The sequence below is a fragment of the Otolemur garnettii genome, unplaced genomic scaffold (assembly GCF_000181295.1).
Source record: "Otolemur garnettii isolate 467f Iridium unplaced genomic scaffold, OtoGar3 scaffold00026, whole genome shotgun sequence".
NCBI classification, from domain to species: domain Eukaryota; kingdom Metazoa; phylum Chordata; class Mammalia; order Primates; family Galagidae; genus Otolemur; species Otolemur garnettii.
The window spans coordinates 21,123,203-21,150,392 of record NW_003852421.1 but is presented as its reverse complement, the minus strand read 5'-3'; the positions used below and the strand labels follow the sequence as shown (position 1 = coordinate 21,150,392).

General features: G+C 36.7%; 1 protein-coding gene across 1 annotated transcript in view; it reads right to left on the bottom strand.

Annotated features, from left to right (window-relative positions):
* Positions 1–27,190, bottom strand: part of CARMIL1 (capping protein regulator and myosin 1 linker 1) — a 352,275-nt gene that overhangs the window by 43,269 nt on the left and 281,816 nt on the right. The window contains exons 28-29 of the mRNA XM_003788342.2: positions 24,989–25,076; positions 21,951–22,100 (exon numbers count right to left, since the gene is read on the bottom strand). Coding sequence (XP_003788390.1) covers positions 21,951–22,100; positions 24,989–25,076 — 238 coding nt within the window. The remainder of the gene's footprint in view (positions 1–21,950; positions 22,101–24,988; positions 25,077–27,190) is intronic.

Here is a 27,190-nt window from a genome sequence, read left to right as displayed (position 1 = left end):
TTGTAGAATAAATAGGAAAGAAATTTAAAAATGCATGGATCGAAGACGTCCTTTTTTTCCCTGTGACTCTTGGTTAAATTTTATAGAAACGGTATTCATGAGCAAAAATAAACTGGCTGAAGTCTCTCTATTATTAAAGCCTTTATAGTAGATATCACATACCTGGAAAACACATGAAAATTATGACATTTCAAATACATTACAATTTCTCAAATACATGAAAAGGGATATATATAGTTATAAAGTATAGATAGACTATAAAATACGCATGGAAAGAAACATTATAAACTGATGTCCATCTATAAATGTATTATTCAGCTCAACCTAATTTTAGAGACATTAAGAAACACACAAAACCAGCAGTTTTTTCTGATGGTTGACATCAATCAAAGGAGAGCTAGCTTTCTACTCTTGGTCTCATTTTTTAATGTTTCAAAGCCCAGTATACAAAGTTTGAACATTAGAAAAATGCATTCTCATGCATTTCGTGGCTTTATTGTCTGCGCTTTTTGCAAGTGCAAAAACTTCTAATTATATTTCCCACAAAACACTTCCACTGTACTTATCATGTCTGAAGTTTTGCCACAGGGCCAATAGAGAAAATTTACAATCAGGCTAGTTTCTGCAATTGGTCTGAAGAATGAAACCCAGTTTCTATCTCTTTCTCTCATTGGGTTTAAGTATAACAACACAGAGAAAAAAATTATTTCCCTCATATTTTTCTTTTCTTTGAAATTTATTTTTCCTCCGTTTTATGGAAAAGTGGACCCCCTCAATCTTCTTGGCTTATTCCTACAATCCCCCCATTACAGATAAATCTAAGACAAGAGGAAAAGTGAAAATGAACTATATTTATTTACCGAAGTGTACATATATAGGAGCCAATAGTTAATGTTTTTCTAGAAATTTGGTTTACTTGCTCTCTTCCCTTAACTGTTGGGTTGATGAATTATATCCCAGAAAAAAAATCTGACTTTACTATCTTCTTTGGAACTGTTAGCTCTCTTCCCTTTTTGTACTAAAATGAAAGGGTTAATTTCCTCAGACCGTTTTTGGGTCCTCATTGACCTTCCTCTGACACTGTTTAATGCCTAAGTATTTTCTGAGACGGGGAAATCACAAGCTGCCTATCAGACGAAGGGCCAACAGCTGAGACAGAAGAAGTGCACACTCCAAACGGACCTTTTATAAATCAGTTCATGGTTAATATGGTGTCAGCTCTCAACCTAGACAAAATTAACTTATCTGAAAAATTGCATTTTGAGTAATAAGTAATTTTTATGAGTCACATCCTAAGCAAATGAGAAAAAAATGTTTTAAACTCTTATTTTAAATGTCACTTTATCAGGAAAATCCTTAACAGACTTCTTTCTTATCCTAATATCAGAAATCATCAATAGATCCCCCACTGTGGGAGATACTATGCCACAGCTCAATTTCCTAAGAATCCAAAAAGCACCATCGATATCTACATCACTCCGAAATCTTGTTTATCTCATCCAATTTTTATAATAGACTGCAATAGATTTAAAACAATTCTGCCTGTAGCTCAAGCGTTTTGTCCACTTTTACCACAAGTTAAAAGACCAACATTAGAACCTTTCCAACAACATGAGTTTTTCCTGTCAATCCCTTTAACATGTAATTCCTAGATATATGCCTATTATATATAATCTATTCCTATTCCTGTTTTTTTAAAAAATAATTAAATTGCCTAATATTACTACAAAAATAGGATGAGGTAATTTCCTTGTTTGTATTTGCCAAGTTTGCACAAAAAATAAATAATACTCCAAGCTCAAGAATTTATAACTTCTCCCCCACCCACACCAGAACTTAAAAGAAAAAAACAGTAGTTGAGAAGCAGATTAGGAGAATTCTTCTAATGCGAAAAGCTGAACATGGTTCTGATTTTTTTTTTTAACAACCCCAGCCTCAAAACAAGGAATTGACAAGAATAAAAAAAAAAATCGTGAAAGTTTAAGTAATCATGTCTTTTCATTTTTATTATTATACAAATGGAGTAAGCACTTTTCTTGTCTTGAATGTTTGTACCCTCTTCAGCAACACTCTGCTTGCTTTCAGGCACATGGCTGGAGATATTCTAAATTCATCGCCTGTATTGCTAGCTGAACCATCTTGTAAAATCCAATCTTGTCTCTAAATTGTTGCCTATTTCATTCAGGATCCGCAGATGGACGACGACACTGTGGTCTCCTGGGAGACCAGCCAAGCAGCACAGAAGCAAATGGAGCACAAGAATATAAACTAGTATGGCCAGAAACTGCAAAGCCACCAAAAAATACTTACACTTGTACAGCAGAGAGTCTCCATGCAGCAAAAAGAAAGAAAAAAAAAATATGAATGGAAGAGAGATAAAGCAATAGCATTACTAGGAAAGGGCAGAGAGAGAGACGCTATTCACAAGCAATGAAACAAAAAAGCTAAAATACATAAAAAGCCATCATAGCAAAGGAATGAGGCAAGAATGAAGCCAAAATATTAACAGCTTAAGGCATCTAACCCAGCTTTTTATAAGCAGAAGCACAATTATAGCTTGAAAAATTGCAGAAACTATTATCTACAGTTATTATCTCTTTCTCTAAGTGTGCACAAAATGCCATTTACTGACTCTGCAAGACACTAACCTCATTTGGGAGACAGTGGCATTATTGGCTCCAAAAGCACATACTGGATAGAAAGCTGGCTAGATATTAGAAAATACCCATAGGGCTAGTCCCAGCCACAAAGCTGGGGTAGTCTATCAATGAGCGTTTATAGGTGTCCCTTCTGGGGGCCATTTGCATCATAGTATGTTCCCCATTGCATTTTAGGATACAGTAGTTTTGAATTCTCTTGACTTCTCTGTCATTAAAGCTTTTTAGGATTTAGCACAGCTAGTACCCACAGTGCAATTAAATACTGATAATATCTTATCGGGATCTGAGGTTACCTTACATTTTACATTAAATCTCTAATTAAATAATTTTTAAAACTCCATTGGTCATTGTTAAGTTGTTAAGCATCTTCTTACTTTTCCAAAAATGTATAAAAACATTTTTAGAAAGAAACAACAAAAACAAACAAGAAAGCTAGTTATAGAACACCAGTCTTTGAGAGAGTGAAGTGTGAGAGTGTTGAGGAATCCTTTACAAATCTCCTGCAAACACACTCTTAGGAAAGTCAGCTATTCCCTCGACCTGACACTATATTTTTTTCTAAATTCTTTATTTCTTGCGTCACTTGTTCTTAATATAAGATCGAATGAAAATACAGAACTCCTGAATTTTAATGTAAATTGTTTGGAGGAAAGACAGCACATAAGTAAAAAGCATTTCCCATAACCATCACCACTATCACCACATCATCATCGATAATACTTGTTTTTCAGAAAAGATTCCATCAGCAACGTGCTGAAAAAGTCTCAATCTTTAGAGTTCCAATTTCATACTTTATTAGACAATTTTCTTCAAATATAACTCATTTTATGACCCATTAAATTAGCACCTATACAGTCTTGCTGGATAGAGGGAGAAAAGTAAAAATACATTTTCAAATATTCTTGAATTGCCCAAAATAAAGATTCCTGCCACTATCTTAACACACAGCCCTCAGAAGCTTCCTTTACGGATACATAAGAGAGTTACAGCTGATGGCTAAGCTCCATAAATAATTTTAGATTTTCTGTGTCTTTTTGAAAGGTTAATTCAACAAGACAAGTACTTTGTTCCAATTATCTGCCTAAAGATCATTATAAGTGAAGGTGAAGGACCTTTCAATCGGTTTAGCTCCTAAAATAATAGTCAAGCAAAAATGTTCCTATGGAGAGGGAAACCATGGCAACAGACACTTCAACTTGTCAATGAAATAGAGATCATTAGTTCATTGCTCTATTCCTATACACTTTTTGGACCCCAGCATCTCCCCATCAGGATGACAGAAGCAGTGGTGAGCGAAGAGAGGCTGTTCTTTCTCAGGCATAGGTCTCACACTCACAGCTTTGACCACCAAGAACTAGGCTTGAATTCTGGGTCTGCTGCTTACAGGGTGGTGGGACTTTGGCTAATTTTTTTTGTAAAGTCAGGCTTCAGTTCTCTGAATTGTTATGAGGGTTAAGCTAGATAATGAATAAAAAGTGTTCAGAATAGCACTTGGGATGGAGTACCAATCAGTGCCCTCCCAGTGTGTCAATAATTGGTCATGATTATGAGCACTGGTAATAGTATCATTTTTCCATTCTTCTATTCCCAAAGAGAAGGAATGGAGGGAGCATTAATAAGTAGACTTATAACAGCAAAATGTTGGGAACAATTTAAAAGTCTCTCAGTAGGGGAATGAATAAACAAAATGAGGCATATTCATATGAAGGAACAACGTTGAAAGGAAAAAATAAACTTTATATGTAGCAACATGAACAAATCTCAACTGATAATGTAGAGTGAAAAAAAGCAAGTTTCCGGAAGAAACACATGGTAGGATGCCATTTATACCAACTCTAAAACATAAAACTACATTATATATTGTTCATAAAAACATGTATGATTGAACACAAAATATACACAGGAATTGTCCAATCAAAATTGTGAAGGTATCTCTGGAGAAGGGAAGAGTGATCCTCTCAGTACTGGTGACACAAAGCTATGACATTGTCTGTAATGTTTTTTATTATTCAAGATTCAACACATACTAGTAAGCAGCTACTATGCTCTGGGCACTCTTGGAGAAGGCAGTAGGAATAGCAGCAAATAAGACGTGAGCTCTTGCACAGCCAAAGTTTATCTGGAGTGCACTGGCAAAATAAAGATTCTAACATGTCAGCTTGTTTTTCATGATGGTGGGAACACAGGCATTTGGGGGGGCGGGGAGGCACTTTCCTGTAATTCCTTAGGAATGGCGCAGAAGAGTTTTATGAATACTTAAAGGAATCACTCTGGTTATGGTGTTTACTAATTATCTAGATTCTAGACATACTTTGGAGAGGCTCTAAGAAGAGCTTGTCCGAACAGCCATATACTCCTACCACTAAGCCACCTGATCGGTAATGATGACAGAGGCTTCAATTTGATCATAATAGTGTGAGGGTGGAAAGTGATCTGTTATAATACTTCAAGAAACTTAAAAATTTCTGTGTAACTTGGACTTGTCTGTTTAATATAAGTATATGTAAGTATTATTGTAGCCTTGTTAAAATGTGCAAGAGTGTCTCCTAAATGTCTCCTAAATGTGAGGAGACATTAGGAGATAATGTTTCTTAGAGTCCAAGAAACCAAATTAAAACAAAAACCCAAGAGCATACCCATTCGCTTCATTTTCTTTATCATGAACCCCATGTGAAGGATTTTAAAAAATTAACATCAACTTTAAGATGGTTCGCTCCATTTGTCAAAAAGGCAGAAATGTTTTGCCAGCCACTCTAGCACACCCTTTTAATAAAAGAGCTAAGATGGAGACTTGATTGAAACTGAATTGACTGGGAAAGGTGGGGGGGAGACAATTAGAAAAATCAGGAAATAGAAAATTTACCCCGAAACACAGAAATTTAGGCAAATCTACCCATATACAGGCAGTGGGGCCTTTTGGCCCCTACCTCATCGGCCCCTCTTTCAGTTTCCAGGGAAAAATAAGCATCATATCTACAAGAATTTCAGCTGCAAAGAGTCACCCAGTCAAGTGTACTTTAAAAAATAAGTTTAGAATAGAAACAAGAGGTACACAGGCAGAGACAAACTATTTCTAAAAAAATCACTGTGGCATCCTTTACCACAAAGAACAGTGATTTTTTCCCCCCAAGTTTTCATTTTAATTGATAGCAGAATACTTTTTGAACCACCTTAAGTAGCATGTTAAAAATACATAATTGGAACTAGTTTGGTTCAAGTAGAAAAATGATTAGAGACTGACACATAGGCAGTCTGCGGAAGATAAGATGAACACCTCCAGGTGGAAAGCCAGGATTCTGTTTTGTTCACCTCTAGAGCCCTTAGGAGAGGGCTTGAATGAATGAGTGAGCGGAACCACTCCTTTCATCCCGTGCTCTCCCAGCATTCATACGGTATGGACTTGTTTAAAAAGAAAACCTGTTACAACTACAACCACTGTTACCAAAAAGGGCATTTAGGCACACAGATAAAATAGGAAGACATACCTATAAGAGTCCTTTCAATCTATTTACTTTCATGAAAAAATTTGAAAAATTTACCCCTGTGTTTTTATCTCATTTCATCTAAAACTGATAAAAACTTCCTCATGGACCCTACTGGTTCATGGACTTGTGTCCACCTCTTTAACCATTAAATTCTTCCAATACAGCTGCCTACTCTTTCCCTCCAGCTACTTATTTTAAACATCTTCAAATTTATTATCCTGTGCCTTTTTTGGTACAATAAATACAAATACACTCTTTCACTTAGAGTCAATTGCTAACATTTTGTCACACACAATTACTTTATTTCTTCCATTCTTCTGTTTCTTTCTCCCTCTTTCTTTTCCTCTCTAACATACAAAGTTTTGAGTGGCTCATTTAAAGGCTATCAATATTTTGAAGCTTACCTTGAAATACTTCTATGTGAATATCCTAAGAATTACATTCTCCTACATAATAAATGATTATTGCATCTAAAAAATTATCAGCAATTATGTAATATCTAACACTATAGTCCGTATTCAAATTCCTCCAATTATCCCTCAGTGTGGGAATGTCTTGTAACACCTCACTCATTTTGAGATCCTATTCATTATATATGGATAAACGTGTCTTTGGGTGTTCCATCTATCACATTCTCTTTTCCAACCACCGTCCCTGGCTTTTTATTAATACTTTCTAGAAGAATCCAGGCCAACTGTTTCATATAGACAGTTTCATCATATCCTGTATTTGTCTGATGGTTTCCTCATAATTAGATCACATGAAACATTTTTAGCATTGTGAACTGCTGATTAGATTACATGTCATGTTGTTCCACTACTGGTGAGGCTAAGTTTGATCACTGGATTAGGGCAAAGACTTCCCAGTTGCTCCATTGTAAAGTACCATTTTCCTTGGTAATTAACAGCTCTATGAGGGGAAACTTTTAGTCCATGTGGATGAGTCTGTTTTATGCAACCATTGACAATCCTTGCCTGAATTAATGAATGTGATCAGAGCTGCAAAATGATAAGTTTCTACTTCTTTTTTTATTCTTACATTTATGTGCTGCCCTTCCTTAGTAATGACTTTTCCTTTCATAAAATCCTCTACACCTCCATGTCCCTTTACATTTAAGTATTACTGTAAACTCATGGATTTTTTCATTAATATGATATATCATTAATCATTATATCATCATTCTTTTTGGTGCTCAGAATATTCCAGTGAAGCCCTTTCAATCTGGATTTTGCATCATTTGAAATGATCTTATTAGAGAGCGGGCCAATCCTTGGAATTTATTACAAGATCTCCTAGGCGCTCACCTTGTGGTTTTCTGTGGATTTTTAAAATGGATATGGATAATTTCTGTTTAATGAACTAGATTATAAAAATTAAGTATTTCCTACTAGATTTTCAGTTAAATTAATGCTCAAGGGGAACCAAAACTAAGGAGGTATTAATTGATTTTTGCCACCAAATACCTAACCTAAAGTGTTATCACATTTGTGGTTTAAAAAGTAACTTTTATGGACTTGGTGCCTATAGCTCAGTGCTGGCCACATACACTGAGGCTGGCAGGCTCAAGCCCAGCCCAGACCTGCTCAACAACAATGACAACTGCAACCAAAAAATAGCCGGGCATTGTGGTGGGTGCCTGTAGTTCCAGCTACTTGGGAGGTTGAGGCAAGGGAATCGCTTAAGCCCAAGAGTTTGAGGTTGCTACGAGCTGTGACGCCATGGAACTCTATCGAGGGTGAGATAGTGAGACTGTCTCCAAAAAAAAAAAAAAAAAAGAAAAGAAAAGCAACTTTTATGCATTTCCATTTAAAAAAATCTGAGGTAGTATAAATTTCATTGAGAAAAAGAAATGAGGGTGGTGCCTGTAGCTCAAAAAGGTAGTGTGCTGGCCCCATATTCTGAAGGTGGCAGGTTCAAACCCAGCCCCGACCAAAAAAAAAGAGAGAGAAAAAGAAATGTTTCTTTATATGATGACTGTTGGACAGCACGGAGTCTTCCCCTGAGAACCTAGGAGGAGTATGAAGCCATAACTCTGAGAAGATGTAATAAATTGATGGACAAAAGGAGGAATGACCCATGTTTAGTGATGTGCCACATGTCCTACTGAACACAACATTAAATCCAGCTAGTCACCCTACACTCGTTAACTTTTATATCCAGAGTCTCGTTTCACATAAAAGTTAAACTGGCATCATGATGTTAAAACATTCAGGGAACAGCAATGATGAGACTATTGTACAGATCACAGTAGAGCACTCTTTTGAAATTAAAATGGTTTATTCCCCAGTTTCCAGATCGACACAACTTTCCTGATATAGGAAAATTAAATCTTTATCTCCCTAACTTTGCCATCTTTTCTCCAGGAAACAGTTCATTTTTTATTCATTTTAACTCATCTTACAACTGACGTGAAAGTGAAATTTCATACTTGAATAGTTTCCTCAGACAGTGACTATAACTTAATTCATTTTTCTCAGAAGCAGTCCAAAGAATGATATTATCTGGTACTGATTTTAAGTAAATATCTTATTAGGAAAATATGTTAGTCCTGCTAGACACAGAAGCATGATGTTTATTGATAAGAGGTCATGTATGTGCCCCTGTAATATTATAATAAAAAAGAGAGTGGGAAATTTCCTTAACTACTTTATTGCACTATGAAGTACAATGTCACTCCAGGGGTCCTAAAACTTGAATAGCATTTTATCACCTTATTTATTGTGAAAGAATAAACAATAGAGGAAACACCCACTGTGTGTTATACTTGAGATATGTATGTTAAGTCTCGATCATGGAAAATCCATGTTATAATGGAAGGCAAGAATAAGGAATTTAAGGAGAAGATTTAAATACTCTCCTCTAGAATGGATATCACAGTTCAGTAACGTCAAGATGAACAATCATAATTAGCCCAAAATGTTTAATGTAACACATTTGCTCCCTCCATAGACTATTAGCTCTATAAAGATAACACAAATTAACAGTTAACAACAACATTCCCCAAACCACCAATAGGAGCCAGATTACATCCTATGACAATTTGCTTTACTGCTTTAAAAAACCTGAATCAACTAAACAGCAGTGGTGCCAGGTAGAAAGAATGAAGGGTGATTCTAGAGCCTGATGACACGACTCTGGCAGGGGCCACAGTAATCAACCCGTAATCAGGAGGTATGGCTCTCCCAGCTGTATAGTCACAGAGCAAGTGGCTCAAATAGAAATCCCCCAGCATTTCTGAAATTGGGTCCTAAAAATCCTTTATCTTAACTCTTTAACCTCAAATAGAGCTTTGGGTGAAAATGGCTTGCCACCAAAACTCTGAAACCTGGTCTAGCTTGGAAACAAAAATCTTTGTCATGTTCAATTTAACTTTTTTAAATTAACATCCCCTCTAAATGGATTCCTATGTGTGATTTTCAACAGACAGTAGATTCTCAAGATATCTCTCTCTACCTTACAGATCCATTATTTTGATACCTATTTTTTTTGAAACTTTAGATCATTAGTGTTAACACACTATATTCTACCTATGAGAACATCTGTCCAAAACAATATGCAATACTATTGGCTGCTTTTGATTTTTCATTGGCTTTGATCTTGTTTCAAAATGAATTAATGACTGATAGCCAAGCTATATCGACAAGTTGGGTAAATCTTCTATCCAATATATTTCTTATATGCCATTATAACATTCATTTTTTTTTGAGACAGAGTCTCAAGTTGTCACCCTGGGTAGAGTGCCATGATGTCATAGCTCACAGCAACCTCAGACCCTGAGCTTAAGCAATTCTCTTGCCTCAGCCTCCCAAGTAGCTGGGACTACAGGAGCCTGCAATGCCCAGGTATTTTGTTGTTGTTGTTGTTGTCATCATTGTTTTAGCTGACCCAGGCCAGGTTCAAACCTACCAGCTTCAGTGTATGTGGCCGGCATCCCACCCACTGAGCTACAGGCACCACCCTATAGCATTATTTTATAATAAAACAAAGCTGGCTTTCAGAGCATGTGGCTGGAGTCTCCTATCTGTTGTCTTGACTTAAGTTAACAATAATAAACCCCATTGGACTCTTTTCATCAACATTCTCTAATATTTAAGGTTTCAGTATCAAATAACTGCATACCAGTGGCTAAGTCATTCAGTTAGCTGCGGCGTACAGGCTACATGGTGCACAACTAGAAGCATTACTGAGGTTTTGTTATGGCCATGATAAAGAATGCTTTGAAATCTTTTACAGGAAAAAGCCATTTTGGCCAGGCTGATTTGAGCATGGCATTTGCGGATTTTAATTGCATACTTGCTCAAGGGCTGAAGTGGATTTGAAATTGCTTCCAAAGAAAAATCCTGGCTTGATTTGTAGGTACCCACCCTATAGCTCAGCTTTGTTAGATGATCTATCTGGGCAAGAGAAATGATTATTTATCTCAATGTTGATAATCAAATGTTAGATCTAAAACTTGCAGCACTAGTTGCCAAAGTAAGGCTCAATCCTTAACCAGCAAGCACAGTAGAGAACCATGTGGTCTTATCACAAACTTAAGGCTTATTTCTCATGCTCTCAGGTATTTTTTCCTTTTTAATTCTGTTAACCCTTCTGTTACATTTAAATTTCTATCAACTATTAAAACTGCCACCTAAAAGAGTTTCTAAAAAAAAAAACAAAACAGAACACGTGGGCTCGGTGTCCATAGCTCAGTGATTAGGGCACAAGCCACATTCTCTGGGGCTGGTGGGTTCGAACCCAGCCTGGGCCTGCTAAAACAACAATGACAACTGCAACAAAAAAATAGCTGGGCGTTCTGGCAAGCACTTGTAATCCCAATTACTTGGGAGACTGAGGCAAGAGAATCACTTAAGACCAAGAGTTGGAGGTTGCTGTGAACTGGGATGCCACGGCACTGTACTGAGGGCAACATTGTGAGACACTGTCTCAAAAACAAAAGAAAACACAGAACATATATAAATCCAACAAATACATTAACATAAGGTTACACAATCTAGACTAAATATACCAAATCTATTCCTTACAGTTATATCTGGAGCATGGAAGTAATTTTTTGGTTTAGTTTCTAAGTATGGTTTTCAGAATGAAAGTCAATATGATTTTCTTCAGCAAACACATCAAAGGCCTAAGCTAAAAACCATTTACTTCTATTTTAATTTTGTTAAAGGATGGGCTTGTGATGGAATTTAAGATTTCTCCCTTCTCTTCGGGCTAGGGCCAAGCCTCCAACAGTGACAGAAGTTTCCTCTGAGGCACATTTGGGGAAACAGAGTCTGAATAGGCTAAGTCCATTCTCTGAATTTCTATATGGGAGCTAAAGAATGAGGGTTAACTCATCTAAAACACTCTTAGTGATCTAAGCTACAACTGGTAAAAGTATAGAGATTTAAACAGAATCACTTAATTTATCTAGGAGTTTTAGTCTGACCTACTTTAACTCAGTCAAAAGCATAATGCAGAGTTATATACTAGCTTCCTTTACCCATGCAAATCTATAATGTAGGCCATTTCTTTATTGTCATTCCCAAATTTCAGCCCAAGTAATTCTATCCTGCTTGCTGCTTCTCCGTAAGTCTATACTCTCAGGGAGTAGTTGGTCAAACTTCACATTCTGTCAGGCAAGAGGGAAAACTGTCAAATTGAAAGTCAGGGCAAGTAGCACAGCCTGATTAACCACTGACTGAATGTGGATGGACCCTGTATGTTCTTAGCATGAGCAGCTTGCAGAGGCAGAGTCCTTAACCCCTGAGGTGTATGCTGCTAGTTCCATTAGGTCAGGCACCTACAACCCCAGCCATTGCTTGCCTTATAATTGGAAGAGGTATGAATTTGTTATCATGGGTTATAATCTCCCCCAATTCACTGAGAATTAAGAATAATAAAGAACTGGCCTGTGGGCATGGAGATACTCCTACTGAACTCTCAGTGTAAAGTCTGTTCCCTACCCCAAACTTTGTTGGGACTCTCTGAGATCTGAGGCCAGGCTGAAAACAAGGAAATCAGCAGAGAAGGAATGGGTTTGAGAATCAGATGATTTGCTGTTGGGCTCCCAACTATGGCAACCCTTATTAGCAAAGTGATATGGGCTAAGTGTGTCAACATCGCTGAGATTCCTATCTGAAAAATGGGTTAAAATACAGTAACTACCAACACTGCTGCTATGAAAAAGCACTGGACACAGTAAGTGGATGGTTTTAATATTTTTTTCCAATGCAGGGAAACTTATAATGTTCTCAATAATTGAGCCTCTTATATTTAAAGCTAAGAATGTTTCCATACAAAGAATTATTTTCTAACGTTCCCAGATTTATCTGCTATTACAGATGTTTATTGACAGCATTAGTTATATAGATATCAATATCGTGTACTTTTAAGGAGCAAAGAATTTAATAGGAAAGAAGGGCCATGTAAGCAACTACAGTGCAAAGCCAAGATGTTAACATTTACTGAGCAATTCTTATGTGTCAGACACTGACCACATACCCTCTGTAGATGGAGCAAAGTCTCTGCCCTTCTGGGGCTTATAATTCAGTGTGGGAATGTGAACAAAAAGTACTTTACGCAAGTAATAAAGATCATTTCTAGTCCTGATAAGTGCTAAGATCAAATAGGATAATTTGTATAATGATTAGAAGGCTTCTTTGGCTTAGAGGTTTAATAAAAACTTCTGAGAAAGAGACTTTGTAGTTGAGACTTAAATGGTGGGAAGAAGATAGCCCTGGGACAACTAGGAACCAAGTGAAGAGTATCTCAAGCTTGAAGGAGCAATAGTTGAGATGGGAGCAGCAGCAAACTCTAGGGAAAAGGAAGAAGGCCACAGCAGCTGGAGAGAAATGAACACAGAGTAGAACAAGATGAGGTAGAAGTCAGGCTGTGTAGGATCTTCTGGACTGTAAGGAAGAGGCTAAATTTATTCTGGGTATGATGGGAAGATATCAGAGGGTTTGACACTTTAGATACTGATCCAGTTTCTACTTTAGAAAGCTCCTCTATGGCTTGGCGCCTATGGTTCGAGCAGCTAAGGCACCAGCCACATACACCTAAGGTGGCGGGTTCGAATCCAGCCTGGGTCCACCAAACAACAATGATGGCTGCAACCAAAAAATAGCCGGGTGTTGTGGCGGGCGCCTGTGGTCCCAGCTACTTGGGAGGCGGAGGCAGGAGACTCGCTTGAGCCCAGGAGTTAGAGGTTGCTGTGAGCTGTGATGCCAGGGCACTCTACCCAGGGGGACAGCTTGAGGCTCTGTCTCAAAAAAACAAAAAACAAACAAAAAAAAAACTCCTCTAGGTAGGGGAGAGGGGAGAAATCAAAGATTCTGTTTGGGACATACTGAGTCTGAGATAACTGTTGGATGGTTAATTGGAAATGTGAAGTAGGAAGCTGAATATATATATCTGTAGCTCAAGGCAAATTGAGATAAATGTCACAAATATACAAAAAGAAAAATGCTGTCAGAGCTGAAGAGGCCGTGGTCACTTTGAGGATGCGAGTGTGGTGAGCACATTTGTACTGGGGCTTTATTTGGGCCTGGCTGACTACCACTGCAGACCTGGCCAGCAAGCTCCAGAGCCATATCTACAATTCCCTCCTGGACATCTCAACCAGGTCCTTGTAAGCACCTCAATCCCACCATGAACAAAACAGAAATCACTGTTTTTACCAAAACCTACCCCTTCTTCAACTCTCCTTTCTTTTGGTGGCGCCCTGCTGCCTTAAAATTAAACAAGTAAACAAATATATAACTCTTTAGCAAGATCTACAAAGTTCTATGATATATGGTTCATGCCTTATATGCCTTCCAGCCTTCTGACCTAATCTTCTCTCCTCCCCTTTATTCCTGTCATCCCATAATACTATAATAGTTCCTCAAATTATGCTATTCTCATTTGAGTCTGTGTGCTGCTCTCTCAAATCAATTTACTTACTCATTTTCCTCCCAGCTAAATTCTCTTTCAAATGCCACCTTTCATTGTACCAACAGTTATGAGGGGCCTATTATGCGTCAGGCATGATGCTTAGAACCTTCTTCTAGGAAGCCTTCCTTGACAATACCCCTCCCCCAGGGTGGCGCTGCTTCCCTGTGTTTCCATAGCAATCTGCCACCTCTACTGCCACCTCTACAGTGAGTACTTTCTCACTGTATCTAATATTTAACATTATTATTATATTGAAGCAGAGTCTTGCTCTGTCACCCTGGCTGCTGTAAGTACAGTGGTATCATCAGAGCTCACTGTAACCTCAAACCCCTGGGCTCAAGTGATCCTCCTGCCTCAGCCTCCAGAGTAGCTGGGACTATAGGTGTGCACCACCACACCTGGCCTATTTCACTTCGTTAATGTATAACCACCTTGATCTAATAAAGGAGCTAAAACCCATAAATAACAGCAAGATTTTTCTTTAATGAGTAAATTAAGAAGGAAAATCATGAAGCCAGGATTATGGCTGACTACAACAAACTCCAAGCATTAAAAGCTTTTTATAGGTCAAATGTACATTCAGCTCTGAGCATCTCCACTGACAGTACCAAAGCAGGGCATAGTCATGGTACTACTCATTGTATCTACAAGATACAGAGCAAACTGTTCAGAACTTCAACTATTTCTAATAATCACCTGCACTTTCTCCTGGATATGTATGTAATGGCGGCACTTTTGAGCAAAATAGTGACCACAATAGTGGTACAGATAGTAAAAACGGCACATGTGGGTAACAAGTTTCATAAGGATATTTATTAAAGTTGTCCTTAATGACAATCAATGACATAAATAAAAGCACATATCGGTAAATGCAATTCTATTGGAGGCTCAAAACAATTTGAAGAAAAAGGCGTTGAGTCTATTTAGCAGAGACTCTCCAGGGTACCCAATCTCTACTACCTCTACATCTCTGCTCAGATGTAAAAATAGAAGAGGTAAAAGAGAGTCCCAGATCCAAACAGTGAATAAGGTCAATGCAAGGAGCTGCTTTATGCCTAGTGTCTTGGGACAGTCGAAACACAAACAGATGAAGTAAATAATTGTAAATGAAAGTTTCCCTAACTTTTGTGACTGTAACTCATTTGAAAGAAATATATTTTATATTACACCCCAACTACAATGTACGTGTGTGTAAAACAAACAAACATTGCATGTAATCTGTTTTGTTTTGGATCATTTTATTTAAAATCCTGGCCACAACATTACATGATATCATAATGCACTAGTGGGTTTTGACTGAAGTGTTGAAAGACTTCCCTGACCTCCTTTCAGTGGGAGACACCCATCTTCCAAGACCCAAGCAAATTCATGCATGGGATTTATACACATGGCAGTTCTGTGATCCAGCAGAACTACCTTTGTCATTTCTGCCCTCCAATGTAGCAAACTTGGTGGGTGATATGTTGGTTCATTCACTTTCCATTCCTAACAAGAGGCCAAGACTACCTGGTACACTATGGATCGACATTCTTGTTGAAAGAATGAATGGCCTTCTAATTTGGTATTGTTGGTTCAGAGGTCTTTTTATTTTTTGAGACAGACTCTCACTCCACTGCTCAGACTAGAGTGTAGTAGTGTCATCAAAGCTCATTGTAACTTCAAACTCCTGGGTTCAAGCCATCCTCCTGGCTCATCTTCCCAAGTAGCTGGGACTACAGGTGTCTGCCACAATGCCCAGCTAATATTTCTATTTATGGTAAAGATGGGGTCTCACTCCTGTTCAGTCTGGTCTTGAACTCTTGAGCTCAAGTGATCCTCCCAGAGTGCTAAGATTACAGGTGTAAGCCACTGTGCCTGACCTCAGAGGTCTTTTGATAACTGCTGCTACCTAAGACTTCATCAACATTAAGTAATTCTGCCTTGTCTCCTGGGCTCTTTCGAAAGCCAGCAGCCATCTTCTCCCAGATTTTCGCCTTACTTCACCTCTCTTTAAGGACCTCCCATTTTCTTTCTTTTTCGCACACACACACATATATAAGACATATTGCCTTAGTATTCTGACTGTTTTCTCCAATTTGAGGATTGCTTTATTTAGGAATTTAAAAGAAAATTTTTTGTACTGCAAGGATTTGGTCTTTGATTTCCACTGGCAATTAGTGATAATTTGGAGCTTTCTAACATAAGAGAATATTTGTTTGGAGCAAAGGTCATTGTGGTACATTGAAAACACAAGGTTTCTAAGAGTTGAAAAGAGATTTAATTTAGAGAAATTATTTTATTTACTATTGGCTCTACTGTAACTCTCCTGAGCAATACTCACTAAATCTATGATTGCTTGTAAAGGACTTAACTAGTTTAGACTTCATTAAAAATTTTTTCTATTTAAGAGAAATTTTTTTTCTTTCTTTTTTTTTTTTTTAAATCCAGTTCATGACAGGCATTTTCTTTTCTTTACAGAAAATCTAAGTATATTTCTGTGTCACACACACACACACACACACGTATGAAGAATCAATACCATGGTTTCTATTTTGTAAATTCTGCAGAATATGAAAGCCATTTGTTTAAGTTAGTTCACTTGGAAAGATCAAAACTGTCTTTTATAATTATCAATTATTACATGTCAAAATTTAGGTTATAAGAATCACCATTTCTAATCAATAAGTCAGATGCCCAATTTGGACACCAGTTGTGGAATAACCTGACTAGTCATAATTGGTTAATGTTTGAAGTCACTTTATGGAGGGAATTTTTAAGTACGCTCCATCTTCTCTGTTGGAGTTTGATTCCTACTGGGAGCTTTAGGGCTCTTATAGTGAAGTCTGCTCTGCCACCTGCAGGGAAAAAGGTCTTTAATCTGTATTAAAAAGCTAAAGTTATATATTAAAATTTGAGGTTGAATTTGTTAAGGGAAAATAATTGCTATTTTATCAGTGAAGGCAAGATCCACAAAGATGTATTCTATAATAATTCAAATCTTTTAAAAATTCTTTTTCCAGGAAATAGCAATAAGCAGATGAACTGCTTCAATGCATGAATATCTTTTGATTTAAAACTGGTATGACACTCATTAAAGTAACTGAAAGAATTACATACAATTAGTGAACTAGTTATGCCTAAGGAGAAGACATTGGCTTTTCACTCACTTGGCACACTACCCTAAAACTCCAAACTTCCGCTATTTTTTAAAGATAGTATACCATATATGGAGACAAATTAAATATTTAGAGAGAAAATCAGTAGGAGAACTGCATCCTTTAATCCCCAAGGGCCAATAAGTTGAAAGATACAGTTATGAATACTTATTTCCTAAGAGCACCTGACTGCAAGAGAACAGATGGTCTATGAACAATAAAGCTTCTAAAGAAATACACATTTCAGCATGACATAGAAGGCATGTGAGTTGGAACGATAAGAAGTGTATAGGAAAGCTAATTAGTCATTGTCACCAACAAAATAACACATAGAGAGCCACAGATTATTCTAGGTAAGCCAAAAGTGGGCAAAGTCATTTCTAATAATAGGATAATAATTGAGCATGGCGTATTTTTAAAATACTTTTTTTTTCAATGTTTAAAAACTCTAGGCTTCTATTATAGTTATATAACATTATGCCTTTCACTTGTTTTTTCTGTTCACATGTTCATCTCATCTGGGATTAATAAGCACCTATTTTACAAAAATCAATGCCATACAATTAAGAATAATGCAAAATTTAATTATGACTGTAAGAAATACCATAGATGAAATCTATATGCTGATTATAGAAGGCTGGTTAAAGGCACAGGATCCTGGATCAAAGTGTGTGCCTTTGGTTAGCCCTGCATAACCATGGCCAAGTTACTTAACTTTTCTTTGCCTCAGTTTCCCCACTTGTTAAATGGAAGATATGATAACAACTATCTATGGGGGGGTTGGTGTGCTCCCACTTAATGGGCACAATGTGGGGGTCTATGGCACACCTCCTGGAGGTGGGACCCAACTATAACAGGGACTATACCTAACAAATGCAAACATTGTAACCTAATTATTTATACCCTGAAAATAACCTGAAATAAAACAAGAGTAAAGTGGTTAATAGTCATAAAAACTGAGAACGGTGCCAAACAAGTCACAGATAGTCCATAAGTGTTTTTTAAAAATGAAGAAGAAAAGCTGTTAAGCCATTTGGTTTTCTGCCTTGGAGTTAAAGGAACATCAGAATGAACTTCTGGGTTATGAGAGCGCATTAAGTGGAAAAACTTCACAGGTTATCTGGCCCACCTTAGCCCACCAGGAGAACTAGATTACCTCTTGGTTTTCTTCCTAGTTAAAAGAAAAAGACAATTTATCTTCTTGGAGAAAAAAAATTAAAAATAATTTTCTCTTTCTGACACTCTGTTTCAAAAGAATAGCATTTTTCTTTAACTTTACAAAATTAAATTTGATTAGAACCTTGGTCATCTGCCTGCAGATCACAGGCCCCATGGAATCACTTAATTATTCTTATTTCAGCTGTCACTTAGTCAAAGCAAAAGTTTAATAGTTATTGACTAAATGATGAATTCTTTCCAAAGAAATCAATTATATGGATTATCTCCAATTCCACATATGTAATCTTTAAATTCAAATTAACTTAAATGTCTATGCCTAACTTATGCCCTTAAACCTTCTATAGGGCAATTATATAACTATTGGCTCTTTAAAAACACTTAAGCTGAAATGGAATTAACTTTTGGACCAGGGAGAAATGGAAGAAACCATGAAGTTTAGAAATCCAAGAGCAAGGAAAAAAAGAGGTGGCCAGATCTCTAGTAGGTTTGCTAAAGAAATATTCAAAAATGGATTTAGTAGATGTCATGAACATCCTGGACAGAAAGTCAGGATCTGTTAACAATTTAAATCTGTGAATAGAAGGTTGGTGAAGTGTCAGTTACTTTGGAATGCTCTACCCTAGGGAAAGCTTCATAGTTCTTTGGTCTCTAAACAAACACTTTAATAGTAAAGTTAAAAGATCACCCAAAGCAATCTAATTCAATAGGGCTCTAGCTCCATCTCTGGCACAATTTCTACCAGCTAGAGGCCTTTACTTTGATGAAGGTAAGGTTACACTGTATGCACCTATGTTCTTGTGCTTCTGAAATGTTCTACACAACAGAACAATTTTGTGTCCTAATCTTTTGGATCACTTAAGATAGAAATGCCAACAAGGAAAATGTATACACTCATTTAGAAAGTTGGAAAACTGTCACAAATTAAATGATGCTCCCTTTGAAACATGCACTGCAACTCCCCCATTCCACAGCATAACATGAGGCTCACAACTTGAAACATTTAGTAATAGAGATCAATGAAAAGCAATGATTTGCTACTTTGATTATGAAAGCAGGCAGGGCAGATAATTTTAAAAGACCAATCCAATGCTCTACTCCTTCCAAATAAGCTGTGAATTTGTACCACTAGTTTAGAATACAACACTCAAAGCTCAGAAAATAGATTTCCATTACGAGAGAGATCCCTGCCCTTGGGGTAGCTGCTGCCACACAAATGGTGCTATCTTCTGTGGCTTAGAATCGATAATTAGGCTGAGAGTACAGAGCAAATCATTACAGTACAAAACCCACTGACTTGCCCTTTTTACACAAAAATACTCTTTTTCCTTAAACTAACAACAACAAACTTCGGTTTTCTACTAAACAACTTTTTAGTTAGAACAATGATTGAAGACAAAATTTATTACACTAAAAAAATGCTATTAACGCAACTAAAAAGTCTGCTCATCTATGCATTTGTTTTTCTATAGAGAGCTGTCTTGGGTTTCTCTGTTACTCCCAGGGCCCTGTTCCTCCCCCTAGGATTCAACAGGTGGAAGACTCAGGACTGGCCCTCACTGCTAACCCTCCTAGGCCCTCTGAACCAGAGAAACACCACCCTCTTAATTGGAGTTGTCCTGAGAATTCTGCTCCAAGAGATCTACATCTGTTTTTGGCTCTAATGCGTCATGACAAGAATCCTTTTACCAAATGGAAGCCCCTCCATGTCCATGTGGGGTGCACCTGCAGCATGCCTCTCTGTTAGGTTCTGACAGGGGTCCTATATCTGCATTTTAAAAACGATTCCGCTACTCTCCACTACTGACCCCCAACTTTATTTAAAGTGAAAAACCTTTTCTTCTTCTTCCACAGAATAAAACAAAATCAATCAAACAAGCAGAAAGTCAGAACCAAAAGAACCTTCCAAAAAAGACTATACAATTTAAAACCAATGTTACAGTAGCTGAGGCAGTCTTTCAAGCTGTGTCACCTATAAACCCACCAAAATACATTTCACTAACTCATGTTTACTTTGCCCCTTTCCAACTTACACATGAACAAATAATTCTGGCAGGAAACATGACATGTAGAGTTAATTTTAAATTTTCATTTTGAATTTATTTCCTATTTTCTGTAAGAGGTAATCTAAGAGTGCCTTAGGACAATTATCCTATAAGAATATAGTGTCTGACTTAGGATGCCTCGAAACACAAACAGATTTAAAATACTTAGGAAATACACATTTTACAATGTACCAGATAAGGAAGTTTCTAAAAACTTGATAATTCCCACCACACAGATCAAAGATATTCTTAGATTTATATAGTTATATAAACAATATTTTCAGCTTTATTTAATGATATTAGAAGATAACTTGAAATCTTGGATTATACTTAGGCTTTCTTTGTTATTGTATATGACGGCTTCACATGGAGAGTACTTGACTATTCATAGACTTTCAAAAATGATAACAGCAATTTATACATAAGGAAAACTTAATGCATTACACTATGTTCCAGGTTTGAAAAATAGCATTGGCCATTAAAATAAGTACTATTCCTTAACAATGGCTGAATCTAAACATTACTACAATCAGAAATGAATTTAGAAACATTTAGGGATGTAAGTAACTGAAACCTAGTCTCATTACCATCCTCTCATAAGTTATTACTCAAAAGTAAATATTTTAGTAAGACATAAACATATTGAATTCAGAGGATGAAATAGGCACATATAACTGTTTTCATGGCAAAGTGAAAAGTAGCTATACTGATAAATTTTAAAATAATGAAATGAAGACTGAAGAAAAATCATCCTCAGCGTAAAAAAATATTAAAAACTTAAATGCTTTAGATCAGTGGTTCTCAGCCTTCCTAATGCCACGGCCTTTTAATACACTTCCTGTGGACAGAGATCCACAGGTTGAGAATTGTTGCTTTAGATACAGGGCCAGGCGGATGCACCACATGAAATTTAGAAAATGAGTAAGAAATGAAAACCTACTATTAAGTAAACACTTTAGTGTATATTCCATCTTCTAAAACACATCAGGTCAAGAGAATGAAACAGCATCTCATCCAAACAGGAAGCCCAAGTTTAAGTGTACACCAGAAAATTGTGTAAGAACCACCACAAAAAAAATGAATAAACAAAAAAACCCAGGAAGCAGCACACAGAAAAAAATGATAGGACCAAGACAATAAATACATAATCATCCTATACGTTTTATTTGTGAAAAAATCCTTTTCCATTTTTAAATGACTTATTTATATCATAGTTTCATTGAGAGAGATATTCCTGTTACAAAGGACCTTTAGACGTTATTTCATTCATTTCCCCTAATTAATTTAGGAAATTCTTTTGCCATGGCTACAAGACCTTAGAAGAAAGCTGTGGAAGTTCGGAGCCCAAAGCTCAAGATTTATTAGCTTTATTAGCAGCCTCTTCGTGGCAGGCAGCAAGTTTCTGAATAAACTATCTTGGCTTGTTGGGATAAGGGGGTGGGGTTTTTTAGTCTAATCTCAAAAAGTAAGATAATTTTAGAAAAGCAATAGCACAGTCCAGTTGTGATGGTACCACCAGAGGCTGCATCTTACCATACAGGTATCCAGATCTTCCAAACGCTCTATCTCTGTTAGTTCCTCCACTGTGATAATGGAGCGTTTAACTGGCTTCTCCTCAGCCAGCTCGATTTCTGAGGATTCTTGTTGAGGAAGAGTCCTGATACGCCTGCTAAAATGGTCTGCCTAGAGGATCAAGACATCCAAGAAGAATTTTTAAGTACAGCTTAGCTGGCCTCCTGAAGATATCCTCCACAAGATGGCACAGTGGAGAACTATATTGACAAGTGGTTAAGGACAATTTTTATTTCTTCCTAGAGGTTTAATTTAATTTACAACAGAAATACTTAGCTCTTTCATTACTTCTCTTTGGAAGGGAGAATGTTTTAAAAGAAAGAAATTACAAAGCTCCCTTGGTAAGTGGGGAACTAGTCTAGAATAAAATAGTGTTCTTTATTTATTTTATTTGATATTTCCTTTGAAGGAATCTAGTCTATCTCTATTGCTTAAAAGTAACAGAGGGAGGCGGTGCCTGTGGCTCACTGGGTAGGGCACTGGCCCCATATACTGAGAGTGGCAGTTCAAACCCAGCCCTGGCCAAACTGCAACAAAAAATAGCTGGTTGTTGTGGCTGGCACCTGTAGTCCCAGCTACTTGGGAGGCTGAGGCAAGACAATCACCTAAGCCCAGGAGTTGGAGGTTGCTGTGAGCTGTGACGTCATAGCACTCTACTGAGGGTGGTAAAGTGAGATTCTGTCTTTAAAAAAAAAAAAAGTTGGAATCATTTCCCTAAGTTACTTTTTTTTGTTATTTTTAAAGGTCTAAAAGAAGAGAAATCAGTGTAAAATTTTGTTGTCTTTGTTTTCATGTAATGATCATATTTAATATGATTTATTAATTTCCAATGCAGTGTTATACTTGTGGTAAATGTAAAAAATTAAACAGTAAGAGAATATAAACTTGCTTGAAATTAATAAGCTCCTGTATGGAGCTGATCCCACAGCAGGAACTTTTTTTAAACTTCACATTAATATGAGGGTACAAATGATTAGGTGACATTGTTTGTGTTTGTTAGGTAAAGCCCAACTTTAGTTGAGCTCTTCTCCCAGGAGTTGTGCCATATACCCTTATGTTATTGCCCATTGGATAAGAACACACCATTCCCCTCCCTCCACTTGAATTTAACTATGTCTTTTTCTTGTGTGCGTATATAGTTATTTACCTACTGGTTTCATATTAGTATTGAGTACATTGTACACTTGCTTTTCCAATTTTGTGATAGTTTATCTACTAAGGAGAATGTTCTTCACCTCCATCCAGGATAAAACAAAAAATGTAAAGTCTCCATCCTTTTTATGGCTGAATAGTATTCTATGGTATACATATACCATAGTTTATTAATCCATTCATGGGTTGATGGGCACTAGGGTTGATTCTACGTCTTGGCAATTGTGAATTGAGCTGTGATAAACGTTCTCAACACCAGAAACTTTTTGAAATGATGAGGAACAGCTGACAAGTCTATAGAATCTTTGGGAACACTTTTGAAATTTAAGTTGGAAAAATTGGTGTTTAAATGGCATTGAAAACAAAGTTTCATTTTGACAATACTAGATCTTTCAGACGGTACTTAATCCTTTTTTATAATCCAAACCAGCAGTATTAATGCTAAAATGATATTGAAACCAAAACTGCATTTACCCAATTTCTTTCCAATTATAAAAAAAAAAGTCTCTGAGTAAGTTCTTCAAAAAAGGACAAATGCAAAGTGGAAAATTCAAGCTCTCAGTGTAGTTGTCACATCCAACTATGTTGATACATTATCCATTATTTGTGTCATTAAGCGGGCATTTTGAGGCAGTTCCTCAAGCTTATCAATGAACTGTTTTTAAAAGATGCTCTTTTAACTTTGTGCTTATTAAAAAAAGAAAAGAACGAATTGATGTCAGGAACTAGAAAATAGTGCTTCTTAAATTCAACCATTATCAAACTGATAATGAACCAGTTTTTTATATGTCTAATTTGGCACAAATTGATAATATACAATGAAAACAAAACAGTAGAAAAATAACATGTGTGGATATTGTGGCTATGTCAAATTGCTTGAGTTTCTCAATGCTTCTTCTTGGGAACCATCAGTGGGCCAGCTCCTGTACACAGGCAATACTTTGAGTAGTGCCACTACAGACATCTGCCTTATTCTTATAAATTTTAGGAGACAGTCTTACACATTTATCTGAAATGACTTTTTTTCAAAATATGCATTGTGTCTGCTTCATGTGAAAAAAGGTTTTGTTCTTCATCTCATTTCAGTATTCTCCAACACCTCCCAATAATTAAATGCTATCAAACTGGGTATCTCCATTGTACATAGTTAACTCAAATTCTTTTCTTGAAACACTGCTATAACTTGCTTGGGAGAGCAAGCACTGGACCACTTTGCTAATATTTTTGAGACATAACATATAACTAGTGCTAAGACCTTCATCTATGCCATAGAAAACTTCATGAAGCTTGAGAAATGTGAAGTTTTGACATATTTTTTTCATATGTACTGATAATGGAAATAAAGTTCCTTACCTGGAACTCTAAATGAAGGAAATTTATTTTTTCACATTAGTTATATCTGAGCCACCTATTGGGCAGTCAGCAGCTATCCATCATTAGATTATACCCAATCTATTCTTACACTTTCTTTAGACTTCAAATATTTCATTTCCCTCCACGTTTTCAGAATAGTCCACTCTCAAATAATCATGTCAGAGAGCAACAGAATGAGCACACATACATTAAAATAAACTAAAAATACTAATTTTAGACCTCAGCCTCAACATAACAAAATTTTTGGTTATCATCACTTTTACTTTCCCCTGCCATTCCCGCTTGAGAAATCTTAACAGGAGCTAGAATGGCCAGAAATGATGTAAAAGAGCCATGAGGAGAAATAGGATCTTAGTCCATAAAACTGCAAAGGAGAAAAATGTGGAAAAGAAACCAGAACCCCATGATGGAGGCCATTCTGTATCACAGGGGAGTCGAAAAAGGGTCCTGCCCCACGTGTGCACAGCACTCACCAGTTTATGATGGCAATGTGAAAGTGCATCCAGGATTTCATCCACAATTCGATCAGACAGGAAGGAAGCCACTGTCAACTTTACTTCACTATGTAAAAATCAAAAGGATAGAGTAGCATTTAATATGTGCAAGGAGACAAGAATCATCCACCCTTGATGCTATGGTGATAAGGTCAAGTGTGATTCCATTTCTGTTTTTGAATGTGGAATATAAGAATGTGTGAACAGGGCTATGGATTTCTAAAAATAAGCCTTAAAACACTGCCATAAACACATAGGTAATAGACTTTCTTTACCAATTTCAGCCTGCCTCTGCAATTTCAAAACCCAAGATTTAATGGGAGAAATGAAAAACATCTGAATAAAGAAAAACTTAACGGGAACCATATGTACCATGTGGTGAGGAACAATCCATCCATTGACATAAATGAAAACAAATGCGAGCTGGAGTAAATTAAGGTCTAGTCTAGTTGTTAAATCAGTTATTGCTTTAATATGCAAATCCCCCACCCTTTAAAAAGCTTTCCCACCAATCAAATGGCACCATATTACGGTGCTTCTGCTTTGACTCACCTTCCGTCTTTGAATAGTTACAAATTCACGGTGCCTTTTTCTTTTACAAACAGAGGTTCCTAAAAATTTCAGTTTTGGTACCTCTTGTCTGACTTCGAAAGTTGTTTGGATAACAGAAAGTGGTTTATAATTTTCACTAATCCACAAACCCAGCCACTAATGTTTCTGTTACATGACTGGCATTTTAGTTAGCATTTTAACAATTTGGTATTCCCAAGAATTCAACTTCCATGTGTTTTCAGTCAGAATACTTAATGCACACACATACAAATATACATAAATGCACCATTCATTTGAACATAAATGTGCTGGAGAGAGAGACACCCATATTCCAATATTGTCTCATAAGCGAGAGTTGCAGTATATTTATGTAACAGGGAAAAATCTTGTTAACCTAAAGGCAATAATTTGCATGAAGATTTCTCTGTACAGGAAGGTTTTTGATGATGGGGCAGAAAATAGAAGCATGAACTCTTTGATGCCTAGAGTAAAAATCTTTCTGGGCTAAACATAAAAGGATGTTTAATTCCTATCCCAGAAACAAGGCCTTACCAGCTATTTGGTTTATCTGATACGTTCCTTGTTATTCACCTGGAGTGTCTGCTGGTAGAAGTTATCCAGGTCTCATACTAAAAATACAGATTACTAGGTTCCATCCCAAATTTCCAGAAGGGCCCAGAAATCTAATTGTAAATACTTCTGATTATTTTCAAGTGTGTTTGGGAAATGTAAAACTATAGGTTCAATGGTTTCTCTCCCTCTCTCTGAAGGTGGGGGGGAGAGTGGTTTATCAGGGTATTTTTTTTTCCTGCCAAACATTGGAATTAAAAGAATTGTCTTGAGCCACACATTAAAAACATAAACACTAGGGTGGTGCATGTGGCTCCAAAGGGTAGGGCATTGGCCCGATATGCCAGAGGTGAGGGGTTCAAACCCAGCCCTGGCCAAAAAACAAAACAAAACAACAACAACAACAAAAAAAATGTAAACACGAATGAAAGCTGATGAGGAAAAAAAAAATTCCACGTATAATTTTTGTGATATCCCACACCACAGATAAGCAAAATAGGCCTCAAATAATATGCCTGTGGCTAAGGGCTGTAGATTAGACATTCCTGGATCTGTTTCAAATTGTAATACCAAAAAAGATAGAATCTTAAAAATGCAATTATTTTTGAACGTCTCAGGATTCTTCTATTATTTTGGTACTTAGTACTATACTCTCCTATTGCAAAAGTTTTAGAGGAAATAAATCAACTTAGCCTGCATGTGTGTGCATGCATATGAATGCATTTGTGCATGTGCGTATAGGTGTCATACTTTCATCTATCAGCACCCAGTCTAGTGCATTACAAAGAGCTAAGTAAGAAGCCAATAAGCATAAAATTGATTCATTGATGTGAGGAGTTCTGCTGCTAAACTTTTGAGATACGCCCATTTTTTAAAGAAAGTGATCACATTAAACAGAATTTGATACTCCAATAAAGGCATCAGAATATGGTCTATTGGTGCTTGAACCTACTATTCTGTAAGAATAGTGACCAATATATGTTTTTTCTCCTTAAAATTCAACAAAAATTAAAAACTATAGGTTATAGAAATATGTATGCATATTAAGCAAGGGTAAGA